Source organism: Lepisosteus platostomus, chromosome 7 (assembly GCF_059453375.1).
Source record: "Lepisosteus platostomus isolate fLepPlt1 chromosome 7, fLepPlt1.hap1, whole genome shotgun sequence".
NCBI classification, from domain to species: domain Eukaryota; kingdom Metazoa; phylum Chordata; class Actinopteri; order Semionotiformes; family Lepisosteidae; genus Lepisosteus; species Lepisosteus platostomus.
Window position 1 is genome coordinate 47,198,277 of NC_142617.1, and position 15,173 is coordinate 47,213,449.

Sequence of the window (15,173 nt, forward strand, 5' to 3'; positions counted from 1 at the left end):
TAACAAAATAATGATAGTTCCTTGCAATTGTACAGGAATCTATAGCCCTTTTCCATATTTGTGGGGGGCACTTCACCCCCCACTGGGTGGATGGGTGACACACAGCTGCTCTATTACGAAGCAGATGAGGTTGAGAAGTGAGTAATTGTTTCACCATTTCAATTAAAGGGGAAATGTAAGGAGTGGAATTTAGCCAGGATGTTGGCAATAACAGCCTAACTCTTATGAACAGTGCCATGGAATCCATAATCACCCTGTAGTCAGGGCCTTGGTTTCATGTATCGTCTGAAAGACAGAACCTCCTAAAGCACCATGTTCCTTTCCTTACCATGTGGCACTGAGTTTGAAAACAATGCTCCAGAAGAGCACCCCCTGCTGGTCCACTGACACCACTTACAGCTGCAACCTGTTTTTTAAGAGGTGTCCCAGTGCAGTACTGACCAGAGCCAGCCTTGCTGAGCTGAGATCTGAGATCAGGTTGCAAAGTGGAGACACTGCTGTCACACAGCCCTGCAGAGTCATATGTCCTTTTGCTTAGCAGCATGAAGGGTGTCTTCCTATTTATGTAAAAAAAAAATGAACAGATGTCTGGAGGACATTAAATAAATCAAGAGGCTGTGCATATTTAGGATTTGACTAGACAGTCTTGACAGTCGCAAAAATGTGAAAGAGCTGCAAAATTGAAGGCAATGTAAATCCTTCCTTTGTACAGTATGTCAATTCCTGCCCCTCTGTCAAGAGGATTAGCAGAGATTTTGAAGTGTCCACTGTGCATTCTCTTGTATGTAATATTAGTTTAAAAATACAGTAAGTCAAAGGCTTCAGATCTCCTGCCAGTGCTTAGGCAGACAAGTTACACGTTTTTTAATCAGAACCAATGCGGATGATCTATCTTTAAAAAAAACTGCTTTCAGGGAGTGATGGGAAAGTGTCTCGCGTAGTTTCCCTCTGGGAACACAAGACACGCAAAGCTCTAGTTTTAATGGGCAGCTACAATTCCAGACAGTCCAACAACTAAATCATGAAAGTCAACAGAAGCCCCCCAAATAAAGCAAAGAATTTCCTACTCTTAGGAAGCTGCAGACAAGGGAGAGAATGTTGGTCTGTAATACTCAGTTATCAAGTTACAGTGTTTCTGTTTACTGTGGTACAAGCTCTGATTTTTTATAACAAAATACATTGCGCCTTACAGATCACTTGTTTGCAGAACAGTTGTCATACTAAATACCCAATTAAATATTTTGAATCCATTATTACTAGTCTTAATAAATGCCATACTAAATAAAGACGGACGTGTGCCTGTCCACGCTTGCCACGGACTTTGACATTCATTTCCGTTCCACATGCGTTTCATTTTGCGCACAGAATCCATCAAACTACTGTACAGTATGTGCTTGTGGCGCATTATGATCACAATAATACTAGTTTTTCTGAGACTATGTACGATTGCACGATTAACAGCAAGTTGCTTCAGATAGTCTAACTCTGAAAAACACTAGAAAGAACACTAGAACGTCGTGTGCGAAGTTCACTTTAAAAGTAACGCAATAACAATAATTAAGAAACTAACGGCGCGTTGGGAACAAACATTCAAAAAAGTAAATGCCCGTTCCCACTTGTAGCATCTTCACTGACGCGCAAGACTCGTGAGGACTCAATATTTAGAAAAGCAAGTTATTCCTTTAACAGCAATATAGAAGAGGATTTTAACTAAAATGTTACTAATGTCGCGCATAAAAACATTTGCGGCTAGTATTACTTAGGTGAGGTACCAGTTACTTACTTTAACCAAAAGAACTGTGTATTATGTGCATATGGGCCGCATGACGTTTGTTTCGTCTGAGACAGTCAAGTCCGGAGCATGAGATCGTCCTTGCTCTTAATTAGCCCAATATATTTCGTACTACAAGCAAGAATTAATGCAAGAATGTACTGTTTTCCTCAGCGTGACCCACATTATAGAATTCACCGAGTTTTTCTGCCAACTCTATATCGCGAGAGTAAGCAATTTAATGCGAGATGTGAAGTTTTTGGGAAGAAGGGAGGTAAGATTGAGAGAGGGAGGGAGGGAAGGTACAGATCTCATCATTGCTTTTGCAGAAGAATGTTCCAACTGCTTTGAATATTATTGAAAGGGGGGAAATCCCTTATCATTTTTCTATTTTTCTTGGAAGAACTAAGCAGGATGCCGGACTTGAGATAGTTTGGATTCTTTTGCTTTTTTGCATAACTGCTTGTTTACATTTTAAGCCTTTTTCTTCTTTTTTTTCTATCTCTCTTGTTTAAATTCTTCATCCAGTACTGTACCAGCCGTATCAGATACATTAGCATAATTTTTCTTGGGCGGGTTTGAAGCTTTTTCTCCTATTGGAGAGGAGGTACTGTAGACTTGGATATGGTATTTTTGTTTTCTCCAAACTTATAGCGAGGATGAATCCATGCGCATGTATTTAATATTTGTATACATAAGGATGTTGCATTCTGTTTAATGTGTTCCACCAGTTAACGACTATTCCTGATAATAATGTTTATATATATTCACTTTTCAATAATGTAGTTTTTAAGAGGGCAGTGTGATGATTTTGCAGTACATAACTTAGAAGTCGCATCTAATTTCAATTTGACGGTAAAACGAAGGCTTGTCTTCTTGTCTCGCAGTTTTGTCCTGTGACCGGGAGAGTGGAGAGTAAGATTGGGGAGAGGATTTCTTGCACATCAGAACGGTGTTGTCATCTATTTCTTGAAGAGAAAGAAAAGTGGAGTAAGTTTGCGGAGAAGATCTCAGCGCTACAGTATGTGGCCGGGGTGGCTGCTGAAGGTGTCTCTCGGGCTCGCCGCTGTCCTGTCGCTGTCCGTCAGTTCTGCAGAAGGTGCTGCGCAAGACAGCGAGGCTGACAAATACAGCGAGCCGAAGGCAAACAGCAGGACGAAGAGGAGAGGAGGCAGCCAGGACGTGCTCAAGGGGTAATTTTATAACCAATTCTAATTGCAGTAAGGCACTTCATCGGACATAGTTTGAGCTTCCTATTGAGTTTTACATAATGGTCTGAAGTACTACCCCTGCTGTCCCCCATTTACATTTGCACCATTTCTAAATAATGTCATAGGCATGGCTGTACATTCATCTACAGTGACATAAACATCCTTCTAGTCTCTCGACGTGTTATGCTAGGGCGATAAAAAGTGCTTATTTTAAAGTGTTAGAAGTAACAGGGATTGTGTTCCAGTTTCTGTATGTTGTCTTCTTGAATGTTCTAAGACAAAAAAAAAGCTTCGAATATACAGTTCATTAAAAATCACGAAGATGTTGAGAGATGTTACCATTTAGATGAGTGACGCACAAACATCTGTGCAATTATCTGCGCTATTTTCACATTGTAAAGCTCGCCTATAGCCATGGTTGCTGTGGTGCCCCGATAGTTTTGATCCTTTTTGTGATACAAACGTTTAGATATGCCGGACTCTGTAAGGAAAAAAAGTTTCTCTTTTAATTTCAAGAATGCATATCTGTCAGTGGCACAATTACACGGGAAAGTTTGGAACAACGTTTTGTAATTAAAACACTGGCAAGGGCTTTACATTCCTAAAGCGCTTAAGAAAGACTCCCATTGCATCTGTTTCATTATACTGTATACAGTGTGTACTGTATATATAAATAAATATTTATAAGCTGCGCCTTTTCTTACGTACAATTAGGACTGTAAGATATTAAAAACTTTGCTTGGTGCAAGCCCTATATTTGGAAAATACATATAGAAATGAATTTTTAAATAGCATTAAAGAGCTTAATGAAATAATAAGTACTTCCCTCTAAATATGTTAGATGTTAAGCGCTGGGCTGTATGATAGAGCCTCAGCTGAGCTTCTGCCCCCTATTTTAGAGCTCAGGTTTAATGTTAAGAGCGAACGACTTGAGGCGTTTTGTATCAGTATTCCTCTATTTACTGTGTTTTAGCTCTGAAGTATTTCATCTAACATCCGAGAAAACCAGCTATCAAATTAGATATTGTTTGTAGATAAGCTGCATGACGGCAAATGTAGCTTTGTGTTTTTGCCTCATTATTTGTAATTATTAAGGTGATTTTATCTACTGTAGTTTATTTTATAGAGGACAAACCTCTTATTGAACGTATATGAAGGATCAATGGAGAATAGACCTTGATGTACATATTGTAGTTATAGCCCGGAAATGCCAGCACTGTTTCCCCACTGTCCGTGCTTGCTAAAATGTTGCTCAACACACAAATATGTGAGGTTTATTTAGTCTGCACAGCCATTAGAAATCAAATAGTAATGACTCAATGTCATACCTCAATCACATTTTATGGATTTGAAGATTTTGGTATTGGTATTTTATGTTGCTTTTTTGTCCTAATATCTTTAGAAAATATATTATTTTTATATCCAAAAATAAATTATTTTGTGTTTCCCCGTTGTGTACGGTTGAATTATTTTTCCCTCTGTTGTTGCGCCCACCAGGGGGAGCTGTTAGCAATGCAGGAAAGTAACCAAAAGAGATTTACAATATGACAGGTAATACAATACACGAGGTAGAAATACGACAACAAAAACTCAGGCCCTCTTTTGTTGAAAGCAGGAAAGCATAGTTTGCTATCAGTCCAAAGTTATTCTTGCGACTTGCCCACAAAAAAAAGATTTCATTACTTGAAGCTGTGCTGTTTTAAATGAATTTTTGTGTGCTGTTTATATTCTTGCATTAGGTATGAGGAGAGAATTTAAGCTCTAATGCAGTTCACCAAACCTAATAAAAGTATGGTCTCTTATAAAAGAACAACATAGGTAGAAATATTTATTATTAATTTGTTTTATTAATTATTAATGAATTTGAGGTTCAAAATGATAACATGCAGCTAATGTCTCAGTTATGACAAGTAAAATTAACTTCATCCTTATTATCCAGCATATATATGTCTTTTTGTTTTTAAAAAAACGTGATATTATTATTCATTTTCCATAGTCATTGATTTTGGCTAGTTAAGAGGTGTTGTACCCACCTCTGCAGCCTCTTTTACTGTCCAGGAAGATGAAAATAGTGTCGGTGACAAGATCATAACCCTTGTTCTCTGAAGGTCTAAACATCACCGCGTTGTCCTCATGACCCTGCCTCCCTCAACTGAGCAAAGGCAGCTCAGAGAGTGCAATAAAGCAAGCCACATTTCTCTCTTGCTTTCAGACCCAATGTCTGTGGATCACGATTCAATGCTTACTGCTGCCCAGGATGGAAAACCCTTTCTGGAGGAAACCAGTGCATCGTCCGTAAGTCATGCTCAGGTGTCTGAGGCTTGTAGGCAATCTCTGCCAGGATCCACGCGGCCCGGCATGGCTGCATGTCTCCCCCCAGTCCACCACTGACACGCTTTGTCTGTAGATAGGAAAATTAGTTTTACATTGTCTGAGTCCAACATTATATTTGGCTATGGAAACACTATTTTGGAGCCAGAGTATAAAAGTTCCTTTATTCAGCTCTGGCAGGCTTCGTCTTGATGACTAAGTAAAACTTTTTTGGGTGGAAATGATTTTAATTCTGAAAACAATATTGCTGTGACACACCCACACCGGGAAGAGCTCATGCATTCAAAGGCACAGATGCGGGTTTTTCTTTTTTGTGTCAAAGCTAACCCCCCCCCACACTTTCCCAATGAGTCGTCTGCCACCTCCTCCTTTAATTGAAGCTTGCTGCGAGCAGGCATGGATCAACCGTTCAGACTAGAAGCACAGAACATGGCCTGGATGAGACTTCACGTCCTTCTTTGCTGGGCACCTCATGCACTGGAAAGGCACAGAAATTCAGCTCTGCTCATGACTTTCTCCTTCAGTTGTGTGAAATGCCCCAGCAAACACAAAACGTTGTAACAACATTACCAATGCTTGGGAGCAGTGGTTAGGCTGTTAGACAAAATCTCTCAGTAAGAATTTAGTACAATTCCTGGAAGGGTGGAGTTTGGTAATATCAGGTATTCAGACATACCAAAATGCTTCAAGTTCTTTACAACCTTAGATGTTTACATTATGGAGGTGTTCTTATAAGACATTACTTTACAACATATTATTAAGGTGTGAGAATGTTACGGAATCCCAGACAGTTGCTGTTGACCATTAGTTGAAGTCTTCCCCGTGGACAAGATGTTTCAGAGACATTCCCCAGTATAATGACAGGAGACACTGCACTGTAACAGGTGCTGTCCTTTGGATGAGATATTAAACCAAGGTTCTGACTACTTGGTCGTTAAAGTGTTCATGGCTTGGGTAAAATGTTGCTTCGTGCACAGACTGACCTAATTAAAAGTACACCCTTTAGTCAACTGGTGAAGCAGTTTCTCACTCCTCCACCTGATCTGCGGGGCTGCTGGTGCAAGATGGCTTCTGTGTGCCACCCAGGTGGGGGGTACACTTCTGGGGTGCATGTAGTGGGTGCCACCTCCTTCAGTTAAAAAAAAAACTTTGAAGGCAAAAAGTACTTTATAAATGCAGTCAATCATTTCTTTAATTTGCAACAACTCTGTCAAATATCTGCTGAGGTCAATCAAAACTCAAACCAGATGCCAAAACTGAGGAACACAGATCACAGAATAGCTGATGTGATGCGCGAGGTACTGTATTAACACAGCTGTGTGTGTTCTGAGTCACAGTCCACTTGTTTGCTTTCAGCAATTTGCAGAAGCTCGTGTGGAGACGGATTCTGCTCCAGACCAAATATGTGCACCTGCCCAAGCGGTCAAATTGCACCTTCTTGTGGCTCAAAATCAGGTACGTTAGCAGAAACCTTTAAACTGCGAGTTCCTCCAGCAATGGCAGAAACTTCCTCTTTGGAATTTTGGATTTTACTGTTTTGCGTTATGTTTAAATAAACATGTAGACCATCTGAGACCATCTTAAGCTTACAAATCTGATCATTTTCATCATGTATGTTAGGATGGAACTTGAAATAAACCACAACAAAAAAAAGAACTTTGGTGGTCTAAAGGAAATATAATTCAGAAATGTTGTGTAGATGAGGAGATTGAAAAATATTAAACATTTTCTTTCAGTTAGGTTTTATCAAATCTCGGGAGTCAACCGTAATGTCTTTTCTTAAAATGAAACCCTCCCTTTCTTCTTAAAAATCAGCTGTACTGTTTTATTGGTTTACACCTGAATATTGCTACACTGCTTATCACGGTTTTGGAGGTACGTGATGAATTGACAAGACAAAAACAATGAGTTTTACCAAATTATTGTCTTTAAAGTAAAAGAAAGACTTTAGATTTTGGTTGTTGTGTACTCCTTAACAACAAGTTTAAATGGCTTTGCTGTTTGCTTGGGATGTGAAATTAGCTTTTGGCACAGCTCAGTCTAATTGAAATCAGTTTGCGGTTTTAAGTTCCTACCCTGCTTGACAGATGATATCATTTCCTGTGCCTTGCCTTGTTCATTCTGTTTTTGTTAAATACCACGAAACTGAGCTGAGCTGTGAAGGATTTGTTTCCTTCTTTTTTTCTACATGATTTTAAAAAGCGTTTTTAAAAAACTCACACTTAAGCCTCTAAAAACCTTCAAAAAGCAGAATTTGATTTGACAAATTTAGTATTTAATTTCAAGATGACCCACAAAACAGTATTTTGGATGTACAGTATTATATGCACAGCATTGAGATTACACAAAAACCAATAAGTAAGAAAGAATGGTCAAAGCATGTTTTTTTTTAATGAAAAAATACCATATAACATTTGGATAAGTAGAGAATATTTAATCCAGAGAATTTTACTTTTACCCTTAAGGTAAATTTAATAATGAGTTTAGTTTGTATCATTGATTGTAATCCACATGCTTTGCAATCCAACTAGCTCTGTGAGTTTTACAATATGGGCACCAATGGGAAACAGGGAATTCATGGTAAGAGATTCCGACAGTATCAGTCCATAGATTTGTAAAATACTCCAACCATAACTGTCCTTATATTGGTAGGATATTCTGGCAGTATCAGGTTTTATATTACAAAGATATGCTGACAGTATCAGTCTTTAAATTGGTAAATTACTCTGCCATTATCTTTCCTTGTATTGGTAAGATATAATCCAGCAGATTCAGTCCATATATTGATGAGCTACTCTGGTAATATCATTCCTTACGCTGGTAAGATACTCTGGTAGAATCAGTCCTTACATTGGTAAATTACTGTAGCAGTGTCTGTCCTTATATTGGTAAAATACCCCAACACTATCAGCCCTTAGATTAGTAAAATAGTCCGGTAGTCTCATTTTTTATATTGGTTAGATACTCCAGCAGTATCAGTCCTTACATTACATCTGACAGTATTTGTATATTCAGTTGTTCAGCCTGCTGGGTATATTCAATCATGATGTTTAGGACAATATCTTTCTTTTCACATCAAGGCTGGCTGAGATGGTATAAGTGCAGGTTTTGTAGAGGTCAATCAGGTGTTGTAGAGGTACAAACCTCAAGTATTTTCAGCACATGGTGATGAATGCAGTCCATGAATATAAGTAAGTATTAAGTAATGCAAGTAAGTGAAGCTCATGGTGGCTTGAGAAGGATCTTGCTGAAATGCAAACAATAGTACAACAGCAAAAAATAGTTCAGATAAATCTGTTGATTTACGTAAAGTTGCAATTAAAGCTTAATTGTTACTGTATGTTCTTATTTTCTAGTTCAACACTGCAGTATCAGGTGCATGAATGGGGGTTCTTGTGCAGAGGATCAGTGCATGTGTCAGAAGGGTTATGCTGGAGCGCACTGTGGCCAACGTAAGTAGGATTTGCTCTATATAAATACCTTTTCTGTACTTCCTAAAGCATTAGGCATATAGTTTTTTCACTAAAACATTTGCGAAGTAATTTTCACTTGTCTCATTGACTCTTATTAATTAACTCAGGAACATTTATTAATTAATTTACCAAAAGGTGTTATGTGCTTACATCTTGTATTGTATGTAACCCATGCATGAAGGTTGGATTACCTGTATGTGTTGCCCTTTTTCAGCGGTCTGCGAGAATGGGTGCCTGAATGGGGGAAGGTGTGTGGCTCCAAACCGCTGTGCCTGCACCTATGGCTTTACTGGTGCTCAGTGTGAAAGAGGTAGGCCTTTCTTCCATAAGCTAAATATAATGCTTTCTGTTAAACATCCTGTGGCAGCACAGGGAATCAGTGTTGATGAAATTTACCATGACAGATGGTAGTGTAATAGGAGATTAAATGGAATTTTAATATTAAAGAACATAAGACTGTTTGCTAGTGAGAGGAAGCCCTGTGGTCCATTTTGCTAAATTGGAAGATAGGTGAACCCGAAATCCCATCTTCGCACTTCCTTGTGGATCCCAGTGTTTGGGCCTCAACCCCTGTCTGGAAAGCATGGTCCGTACCCCCACTTCCTGTGTTTGTGAAGAGGTGTTTCCTCTTCACTGACCTAAATAAATTCTGTTTTAGTTTCCACTTGTGACCTTCTGTTTATTTACTGAGTGTGAAATAGTCACTTGACTCTGTCTGTACCCCCTTAGGATTTGAAATACTTGGATCAGATCTCTTAATTGTCTTTGCTCTAGACTGGAAAGAATTAGTTCCTTTAACCTGTCCATACTGTATATGATAGTCCCCTGCCTATGACAATCATTTTCTGTTGCTCTTTTTTGAGCTCTATAATATCTTTTTTTGTCGTACAGTGACCAAAAATTGAATATTCTCAATGACATTCTTCTGTTTAATTTGAAAGCTCGTTGGTGTGTACGTTCTGTTTGATTTTTGTATAGTTTCCTCATGTTGTCTTCACAAGAACATAGATGAATCCGCATAAACACCCAGATCCCTTTCATATGTTTTTTTCTGCAGCTCCATATCTCCTATTTGATATGTATCTCAGTCATCTTCCCTCTTTCAACTGAAGGTTAATGGTGTGAAATGGGTTCTAGCCTCTGGTTTAAAATTCTAGCTTAAAATGTTGTTTTTTATGGAGACTGCTAGGTATCATTGTCCTACATAAAGAAATAATAGTGTCAAGTTGGAAATTATTCCATAATGATTTTTTGACACAAAGTATTACTTTGTTAGATACTAACTGCAGTGTGTGCACCACATGGATGTTCTTTCAATCCTTGTAAAAAAAAAGACAAGACAAAACATCATGGAAGGAATATTATTTTCCACATCTGTTTCCAACATTGGTTTGGGAAGCTGTAATTGACGATTTGGTGTTCTCAAGGAATTCCACACAATTCCTTTGTTTGTGATCCATGTGCTTGTAAGTGGAACCAAGCACTCCGGGAAGTTTGTGATCCTGTTTGTTTCCTAACCCATCATTTTGTCTAGGTCGATCAAAGCACAGGGAGAGTAGTTTGAAGAAAAAATTGTGTACTTGTACTTGTGTACAGTCAACAATAGTGTCTTTACTCTGTTGTAGCAATAGCATCAAATTGACAATTTCAGTAGAGTAATTTAGCTAGTTTTAAACTTGCCATAGACTTCAAATTGCTGGTTGTATTTATACTGGCTTTGCATATATTTTGTATTTCGTGTCAAAAAATAATTTTCTCGGCTAGTGATCACCATAAAGAAAGCAAGGGGTTGAGTCCTCAGTCTGATCTGAGATATTATATGAGGTGCTGTGCTCAAGCCAGGCTCCTCAGACATGTGTGTTTGATTCTAACAAGTATGTTCTTGCAAATAACTTGCTTTTATAAAGCCATGCAAGTCAGCTTAATAAAGGCAAAACAGCTTTTAAATAAGGCAAAAAAAATGCAACCTTGAGAACTGGCTTGAAAGAGCTTGGCTTTATCAGCAGGTCACTTTTTATTTTAATTAATAAAATAATAGAGCAAACAACAGTTTGGTTTTGACCTACCCTGAGACAAACTTAGATACAGCATTCCTGTTTTAATAGGACTTGATTATGAATTTAGTTTGATCCCCCAGGGCTCCTGTATCTCAGAAATAAGGCCTTGATTTATTTAAAGCAACTTTTTGTAAAAAACATGTTTTGACTTTATGTCTCTGAAATCACAAGCAGGGATTAATTCTGTGTTCTGTATTGTGTGTGTGGCAATGGATGTCAGTGATTCACATTTCGTTTTCACATTCTTGGTGATCCTGTTGCTTGGCATTTACCAATAATAGACTCATCCTTTCATGCAAACCATGATTAATACAAAAGTTTTATGCCTTTTTATAAGACAGGAATAGAATTAGTGTTAGTTCTTAAAGAATCACAATATGCATAAATACCACATGGACATCGTGAGTGTTCAACAACAAAGGTAAAATATTTAAGCCTTTCTTAAGTGCACTTACAGTCTCTCAGACTGTTGCCTTTCTCTTTCAAAAACACAATATGAACTGTACAGATCCATATTATTAAAATGACTTTTGAACCTGGAGAAAATTGTTAACTTTTCTGAATGGCTTAGGAACCATTAATCAAGTTCCACTGTACGTGGATTATCCACAGCATTAAAAAATATTTCATAAAAAAATGGTGGTTTCGTGTTCAACATAATAATCACAGAGGTGTTATTAATGGGTCAGTGGATAAAATGTGGTGTTTAATGAGAGGAACCTGGAAAGTTTTTCCCAAACTTTTTCCAACCAAATCTTGTAATGTGGATTGATTTTTAGGAGCTTGAACTTATGTAACATGTCATCCATAGAAATGTTATCATTGGACCCTTCCTGGTTAAAAGCCCTACAGTAAGGCTATAGGAATTGCATAAGAGAGATTGCATAACAAAACTAATGATCAATAACCACCGTTAGTAAAAAGGTTTTCACTTGTCCAAGCTCAGTCTTTCAATGGGGCTGTTAATATGTCCCTAATAAAATTATTAATGTAAATACCTCACTGGTGCCCTCCCTGTGCATTTTCAGTCTGACTCATGCCAGTATTGTGTTTAATGGCTTGCTTCAGCACAAAGCTATAAGAAATGGAAATGGAAAACGTCCTATCTCATTTCCTGAGCAGTTAGGACAAGTGGTTGTTTTTGTCATGGAGTATTACATGGGAGCTCCAGAGACGGCTGTTGCTGTTTGCCTTGGCTATCCTGAGGGTTGCTTTCATGATTCTAAAGTCACAAAGGACTTTTATGTTTATGTCACCATTGCTGTCGTTGTACTAGCAACCAAGAAGATATTACATTTTAAAAGTTTTAAAACTCATGTTCCTTGACTGAATAATCGGTTAGTATTTCAAGGCAGGGAAGAAGATAGAAAACACAGACCTTAGCCTAGGTTCATGGTCTTACACTTTCCATGACAGATCCTATAATTGTTTAGGTTTTCGGCGCGAGCTGAATGTGAGCTCTTCCAAATTAGTTCAAGTAGGTAGCTGTGTCAGCATGCGTCCTGTAGGTTGCAAAGGATCAAGTAAATGCTGCATAGAATAAAACTTTACTTGCTCTCTTCTAACTTATACCATCAGACGTGGATATCTGTTAGGATTGTGGTCTGAGCATTCTTCCTGATACATGAACTGATTTAATTTCTTCTTCATTCTTCCTCAGCAAAATCTGCTTAGAACCTTATCCCTATGGGATGTTTTTCCTTTTTACATAGTAATTAACCTCATGTGTCTTTCAGGAAACTCTTCATTGTGATGCTAATAATAATAATAATAATAATTGCTTACACTTATATAGTGCTTTTCTGGACACTCCACTCAAAGCGCTTTACAGGTAATGGGGACTCCCCTCCACCACCACCAATGTGCAGCATCCAACTGGATGATGCAACGGCAGCCATAGTGCGCCAGAATGCTCACCACACACAAGCTATCAGTGGGGAGGAGAGCAGAGTAATGAAGCCAATTCATAGATGGGGATTCTTAGGAGGCCATGATTGATGAAAGATAGATTGGATTAAGTCCCTGTCTAAAGGGTTCAGGTCTGATTCATTGTAGGATGTGAAATAACTAGATCCACAAAGCAATCGACATAGGAAAAAATAAACTTTATATACAATTTATATATATATTTATAATTGAAGTTCATTTGTGATGTTCTTTGGCTGGTATCATTGGTTGGTAGTAAATGAGCTTAATTGCATTTTAATTATTTTAAAACTTTTTTGTAACAATGTAGACTTCACAGAGCAAGTAGTGCTCTTCCTAGAGATTTTGGCATTCTTACCAGTGGTTTATATTAGTCTGCTGCGTACTTTATTGAGAAAGGGTAGAAGATTGTTAATACCAGTCAGCTATTACAGTATGAAATAATAATATAGCTGATGTAGCACATCAACTTTTGAAGTGCTGGTTGTCAGTTGGTCTTTGGAATATCAGCCCATACAAAAGTCGGGCTTGTTCACTTGGTGATTGCTGTAATTATCTGATGTAACTTATCTGATGACAAGATATGAGGAAGGAGAGTGGTGAAAGAGTTAATTCTAAGGCCATTGCATTCTTGGGTATAAAAGTTTGTAACACACTTTATGAGTTTCAGCCAAGGGTAAAATGACTTAACTCATAGTGGGCTCTTGTTTTGTATACCATAAGCCTTTGCTGCAGAATAAGCAAACAGAAAGCAGGATAAAGATATTGCAGATCTAGCGTGAATACCAGTAAGGCTACAAAAATGAATTCTTTTCAAGCCACAATATTTACAGTGGGATGAAACATAATCAAGGAGCAATTCTTTTCTTTCTAAAACAACAGTCTGGATAATTACGTAAGCACTCACAGAGAGAGACACCCACACATCTCTGGATAGACACCCAGCACATGTGTTAAAAAATGTAGATGAGCTCACTGGAATGTATTTTAGATCATATGTTTACTAAGGTAATCCTGTATCGTAAATCAATAAACCCTCTAAAATGTGTCAACAACCCTGATTGCTGGGACGAGTAAGTGCTGTAGCGGTATCATTGACAATAAGTGTGAGTTAAAAACAATATGTATTGCATTTAATACAACAGTGTATTGCATTGCATGAAATACAGAATTTAACATCCCAAACGAGCCATAAGTACTTTATGGAAAGGAGGGCAGCATGATGCATGGCAGCAATTCTGCCCTTGATGTCCCACAACCCAGTAAATCAGGCAGTGATACTGTATGAGAGAAATTACTCTCAAGGTGTGATTGAGTCTGGATTCCTTGGTTGACATTATTAATCTAAAGAAGAAGGGCAATACATCCTTAACACAGTGATCTATTGGGGCTTTAGATATGTAATTTAAAAAAATTAGATTATTTTTCAAAAGGTGGATATTTCCATTATTTCAGCCATCGTCTGTCCTTTTATCCTGGTGGGGGTTGCAGTAGGAGCATGTTGAGTAGGGAGAGCCAGTCATCATTTGCAGCTGCTTCTTGGGGATTCCCAAGTGTTTCCAGGTCAGCTGAGGAAAGCTCCAAGGCTGGGAAACCTTCCTAGATATCTAAGCCATCTTAACTGTTTCCTCCTGATGTGCAGGAGTAGAGACTCTATCAGGTAGGCCAGGGTAAGCCCAAGTGCCCTGAGAAAAAAACAAGTTTCCATTTTACCCATGATTTGGTTCTTCTCAGTTATTTCCCAAAGTTCATTACCAAAAGTGAAGCTGAGGACATAGATCAACCTGCAAACCAGGAGCTTTGTCCAAGAACTCTGCCCCTGCTTCACTGCCACAGACCTTTCACTTACTCTGTGTCTATCTGTCTCGTCAGATTCACTGCATCACCAAGTGGTAATCAAGTGCTCTTTTCACCTGTTCAACCTGCATTTTCAAACAAGTGGCCATGGGTCCAACAATCGGACTGAAGTTGATCATTAACCTTCAGCCAAAGCTGCTGTGTTACAAGGTATGCTGATGGGCAGCCTTGTGTTGGATCCTTATGGACATTCCATGATTGGCACAGAAACTCAATATCTCACTACTCTGTTTCAGACAGGGAGGCTGACCCACCTGGTCATACTCCCTCAGGTATCTCCATTGTTTCCCAAGGGTGTTGAAGTCCCCCTGTAGAGTCAGTTGGTGGGACTCTGTTGAGCACCAAATCCAGGGTCCTAGAGAAGGCGGAATGCTCTAGGACATAGTTTCGTTTCTGAGGTCGTACAAGTACAAGTTCTTAGAAACAAGACCTTGCCAAGGCCAACACTAGACTTAGATAAGATATAGTACACTTGATAGGACAATTGCACACTTGAAAGTGTCCCCATACCCACCTGGGGCAGCTCTCATGGGGCCATTTTGGAATA

At 38.5% G+C, this 15,173-nt stretch overlaps 1 protein-coding gene across 3 annotated transcripts in view; it reads left to right on the plus strand.

The window, feature by feature from the left end:
- The first annotated feature begins 2,030 nt into the window (after window positions 1–2,030).
- Window positions 2,031–15,173, plus strand: part of fbn1 (fibrillin 1) — a 75,859-nt gene continuing 62,716 nt past the window's right edge. Inside the window, exons 1-6 of one of the 3 annotated variants that reach the window (XM_088640848.1) lie at window positions 2,031–2,045; window positions 2,659–2,964; window positions 5,195–5,277; window positions 6,670–6,768; window positions 8,670–8,765; window positions 9,001–9,096. In XM_088640848.1, coding sequence (XP_088496974.1) covers window positions 2,795–2,964; window positions 5,195–5,277; window positions 6,670–6,768; window positions 8,670–8,765; window positions 9,001–9,096 — 544 coding nt within the window. In that variant the 5' untranslated portion in view covers window positions 2,031–2,045; window positions 2,659–2,794. Of the gene's footprint in view, window positions 2,046–2,081; window positions 2,379–2,429; window positions 2,447–2,658; window positions 2,965–5,194; window positions 5,278–6,669; window positions 6,769–8,669; window positions 8,766–9,000; window positions 9,097–15,173 lie in introns of those variants that run through there. The other 2 variants (XM_088640846.1, XM_088640847.1) reach the window with 2 other exon arrangements.